The 4,941-nt window shown below is 40.7% G+C and overlaps 1 protein-coding gene across 1 annotated transcript; it reads right to left on the bottom strand.

Annotated features, from left to right (window-relative positions):
• Nucleotides 1–673: 673 nt before the first annotated feature.
• On the bottom strand, nt 674–4,787 carry pex11g (peroxisomal biogenesis factor 11 gamma). Its single transcript, XM_089000400.1, has 6 exons — nt 4,747–4,787; nt 4,601–4,674; nt 3,966–4,163; nt 3,392–3,570; nt 1,819–1,881; nt 674–1,473 (listed from the first exon to the last, which is right to left on the bottom strand). The coding sequence occupies exons 2-6, from the start codon at nt 4,661–4,663 to the stop codon at nt 1,257–1,259; spliced, it is 720 nt and encodes a 239-aa protein (XP_088856526.1). The 5' UTR covers nt 4,664–4,674; nt 4,747–4,787; the 3' UTR covers nt 674–1,256.
• Nucleotides 4,788–4,941: the final 154 nt, after the last annotated feature.

Below are 4,941 nucleotides of genomic sequence, written 5' to 3' on the forward strand. Positions count from 1 at the left end.
ATTAATTCAGGTCCCTGAAATGTGTCGTATTTATAAACATATACTACAGTATCTTATCATTACAATATTAACGACTCCATATTCATTCATTCATCAAGCTTATTCCTCACTATGGTCACAGGGAGTGCTGGAGGCTATCCCAGCTGTCTTCGAGTACAGTGAAACCTCAACTTACAAACACCTCAACTTACAAACTTTTTGTCTTACAAACGTCAAATTTATGAAAATTAAACCTTATAATAAGCACTATTTTCATAATACACACCCACCATGGCTGGCGGAGTGATCCTCGGCGGAAGCGCACGACCGAACAGCACCAGAGGTTAAGTTACCAACAGTGCTTATGGAAGGTGACTCTCCTTCCATAAGCCATCAACAACCATCAAAAAGGTAAATAAAACTTTATTTTACAGCAGTTTATTTCTTTAATTACAGTCGTCATGTAATGTGCCTCTCTTTCCAAACAGCAATTACCTTTGACCTTCGACCTCCAACGCCATTCCATCAAGCCATAAATGACCATCACAAATATAAATAAAGTGACTTTATGATACAATGCAGTGTATTTCTTTCATTACAATACAATATATAATTTATTATACATACAGTAAGGTATGTTGTGTGTAGTTTTAAGGCTTATTTAGTTGAAAAGTATATTTTATGGAAACCCTGGAACGGATTATTCCCATTTTAATGGTTTCCTATGGGATTTCTTTTTTGAGATACACACTTTTCACCTTACACACTATGTCTGGGAACCAATTAAGTTCGTAAGTTGAGGTCTCACTGTAGTTGACAAGGGACAGCCTGACAGTTCCTAGTCAATCGCATGCACACTGAAACGAACAACCATTTGCGCACAAATGTAGAGGCAATTTGGAGTGTTCAATCGGCATTGGAATGTAGAAGGAAACCGGAAGACCTGGAGAAAATTCACACAGGAGCAGGAATATGTGTGTGTATGTGTCTGTGTGTGCAAAATCTAACTTAGTTACTTTTAAAACAAAGTAGCCAGGGAAGTACCCGTGTTACTTTTAAACTAAAATAATCAGTCAAACTTTTGAACTTCTTCAACATAATTGTGGTAACACTGCTCAAGAACAGAGCACGGATGCCCCCGGGACGACACCCTGGTAAGGTGTTATGGGACCTAGTCAGAAGACACTCCACAGACACCCCAGGAAATGTAGTAGAAACTATAATGGATGGATGAATGGATGTAAGATGAATTGTTCAGTGCGAACCAAAAGCACCCATTACTCAGCACTGTATGTTTGATCAATGTCCCCTGCTTTCATCTGGATCAAACCAACAAGTGAGGAGACAGTGCCCATCAGTCCCACGAGCCAAGGAGGGAATCGCCCTGACCAAAAGAAGCCATGAGGCATCCAATGTATTGCGTTACTGAGGTCTGCCATACAGCCAAGAATCGAAAGTAGTTCCATCTGCATCTGTCTCTGGATCTGACAGTGACTGCAAAAGGTGGAAAAGGTGAGTTTAGACAAAAAAACATATACATACAGAAATACAGGTAACATCCGACTTACGACCGGCACGACTTACGACCACCCGTACTTACGACTACAACCGCCAGACTCCGAGGGATGGATGGATAAAAATGGATAGAAATGGATGGATGGATGAAAATGGATGGAACGGATAGTGGCAGATAGGGACGGACGGATGGGCACAGACAGACAGACAGACAGACAGACAGAGGTGGGTGGGGATGGATGGATGGATGGATGGATAGATAGATAGATGGATAGATAGATAGATAGATAGATAGATAGATAGATAGATAGATAGATAAACCACCTGCTTCCGTTGTTGTGACATTTCTTTAGTTCCCTCTTGAGCAGCATCAGAACTCGAAGTGACCTGAAGAACACATAGATAGCATTACAATTGAACTCTGAATGACTCTGAACAATAGGAACCACGTCTAAGGTGCCGGAAAACTGTTTTGACTACCAACACGAATTGAAATGATGATGAAAAAGTTGGGGATGTGCCACCAGGTATCAACTACAGTAAAGTCTCGTTATATCGATATCGGTTATATCGATAGTACCGCTTATTACGATACTATTTTCATTTCCCTTGCACATTTCTAGTCTTTTTATGTATAATTAGTACCGTTTAGTAGATACCCGGTTATTACGATAATCCGGTTATTACGGTGCTCCTTTTCATCCCCCGCCGGCCATTTTTGTTGTTTATATCGATATATCCGTCGCGCCATTGGTCAACTTGGTCACGTGTCTTGTTACGTGAGCCGCCATCGGTCGCGCCATTGGCCGACTTGGTCACATGAGCCGCCATCGGTCGCGCTATTGGTCGACTTGGCCGTGTGACTTTGTCATGTGACACGCCATCGGTCGCGCCATTGGTCAACTTGGTCACGTGTCTTGGTTACGTGTCACGCCATCAGTCGCGCCATTGGTCGACTTGGTCAGGTGACTTGGTTACGTGCCCAGCACCCGTGTAGCAGAGCCATTTTCATTTTCAGACGCTAGCTCGTGTGTAGCAGACGAGATTGAAGTGTTTGTGTGAAAAGGTAAAAATGGGAAGCAGAAGATTGATGACTTTTTTAAATTGTATACATAATACAGTAAGATGTAAGCGTTGCAGTTTCCCTGTTGTGTTATGTACATGCCCACTGTACTGTATATGTATGCAATCGTTTTTTGCAACAATGTTGTTTTGTCTGCTGAAGCGCGATGATTTTGAAAATTATTAACATTCCATACTGTGTATTCAAGGACAGCCGATGTCACTTTTTATTCAAATGCAAATAAAAATGACTTCACACCAAGACGTCTTGCATTGCTTGTGAATCCAAACAATGGCTTCAGATTCGGATAATATGCTTTCTTGTTACACATCCAGTTATGAATATGTTTCAAATACACTGTAGTTCTGAAGATTAAAGCATACATGTTTACAATCATTAAAGAATTATATGTGCCATTTTGAGGCAACATTGGGGGAACAAAAAAGGGAGCTAATGGCCAGCTCCGTTTCTTATATGGCGCTTGGCTGCCCTCTTTTGGCGGCTTTTGTTTAATGCAGTTCGGCACAGGATCGGATATATCGATAGTCCCGGTTATATCGATATTTTTTCGGACTCCCTTGAATATCGATATAACGAGACTTTACTGTAAATCTTCAGATTTGTTGTCAATGACCACGAGCAAAAGCCAAAGCTCCAGTTTGTGATGGGGATTTTGTGACAAATGTAAATGAAATGTTTGTTAGTGTTGACAGAGTTAATTAATCAAAACAGACGAGCCGGTCACTTCAGACTTTTGGCACCCAGATGTATACATGAATTCATGCTTAAAGCCCCGCAGGACGAATGACATGAGAATAGCAGAGACGACTTCACCTTAGTGTCCCCAGCAGCAACGAGGTTGCCCACAGCGCCGTGCTGATGACCCACCATCTGTCAGACTTCACTTCAAGAAGGTGAGAATCAGCAGCCCAGGCAACGTGTTCGCATGGGTAGTAGAGCTGGTCGGCCACATTTGTGAGCACTGATATCCAGCGGGTGATTCCATCTTTTTCCTTCAGACAACATCAAGCATGCGTTGGTGGTGGCATCACAGCAAACATATAGGCGGTCATTTTGTTCATGAAGATTGTGTGGGTGCGAGATGGATCCTATCACAGCTACATTTTAGTGAGAGGCATACACCAAACCTTCGAGCATTGATTCTAAGTGCATTTGCTGATTTTTGTTTATATACTATTAGAACAACTAGAGTGCATGAGCCATAGGAAACTTGTTTTTCCCATGACTGCCTTACAATTCACAATGTTACCTAATGTCTGCACAACATAAGTTTCAGGATGGATAGAAATAAAGTAAAACAAAGCAGGAACTGTTGACAGTTAGTATGTGGTAAGTAATAAGTCGTCCATTTGTGTCATCATGATAAATTAGAAATAGAAAAGGAGACCTTGGCTCCAAATCCATAACTGTAGGAGTAAACCAGCATGGACATATCATCAAATAGCCTGAGCACCGTCCTGCAGTGGCTTAGCTGAGCAGAAAACAGCAGGAGACTTTTCCCGAGGTTGTGGGATGAAGCATCTGCCTCAGCCTTGCGTGAAATAATTCCTCCTACCAGCTGAGAGCCATAGCAAAGTGTCCTGATCTGTAAGCAGTGAAAACATTGTGTCGGAAACAAAAATATACAGCGGCAGTGTGTGTTTTATATTTTTCATGGATCACTTATTTACTCAATTTTGTTAGTGTTTTCACAACCATCAAGCATACTTAAAATTATATCATTTTCTCCAAAAAATGGACATTTTTAAAAATATAAATCTTTAAAGTACTTAATTGTAATGATAATAAACATCATTGTTGTTGTTATTGCCATATGTTCCCGATTCAACAGTTTATATTGTAGCTAATTCAAGTTACAGTACAGAAGAGTACATTATAAGAATCAAGGAGTTTATAATCTTAGAATGACTGCAATAAGTCCAACGAGTCAGTCAGAGATTTTTGAGTTTCATCACAAATACCAACAACAGAAGTACTGTACAGTACATGTTATTTCCAGTATGTATATATTGTAATACTCACAACTTTATCTCTTCCCCTGTAGGACTCGAGCACCTGAACAAGGCAGTCGACAGAATGCTTCATGCCTGACACAACTGTTAAAAATTTAAATAAATGAAGTTCACTGGACTGTCATTTTGTGTGTGTAAATTGTTCAGTAACTTTACCTGCGTGTTTTTCTCTATCGTCTGCTGGACTTCGATCACGAAACACTTCAGACTCAAATAGTCGATAACCGAGCTAACTCGAACTTCGAGTTTCATGCTTCATCCCACGCGCAGGCCACTACTGCCCTCTAACGTAAACATAGTTTATAGGTCGAGCAAACACTCATACCGTATATGTAGATGTATTTTTTTAGA

Source organism: Hippocampus bargibanti, linkage group LG07 (genome assembly GCF_051943395.1).
Source record: "Hippocampus bargibanti isolate YZ-2025 linkage group LG07, ASM5194339v1, whole genome shotgun sequence".
Taxonomy (NCBI): domain Eukaryota; kingdom Metazoa; phylum Chordata; class Actinopteri; order Syngnathiformes; family Syngnathidae; genus Hippocampus; species Hippocampus bargibanti.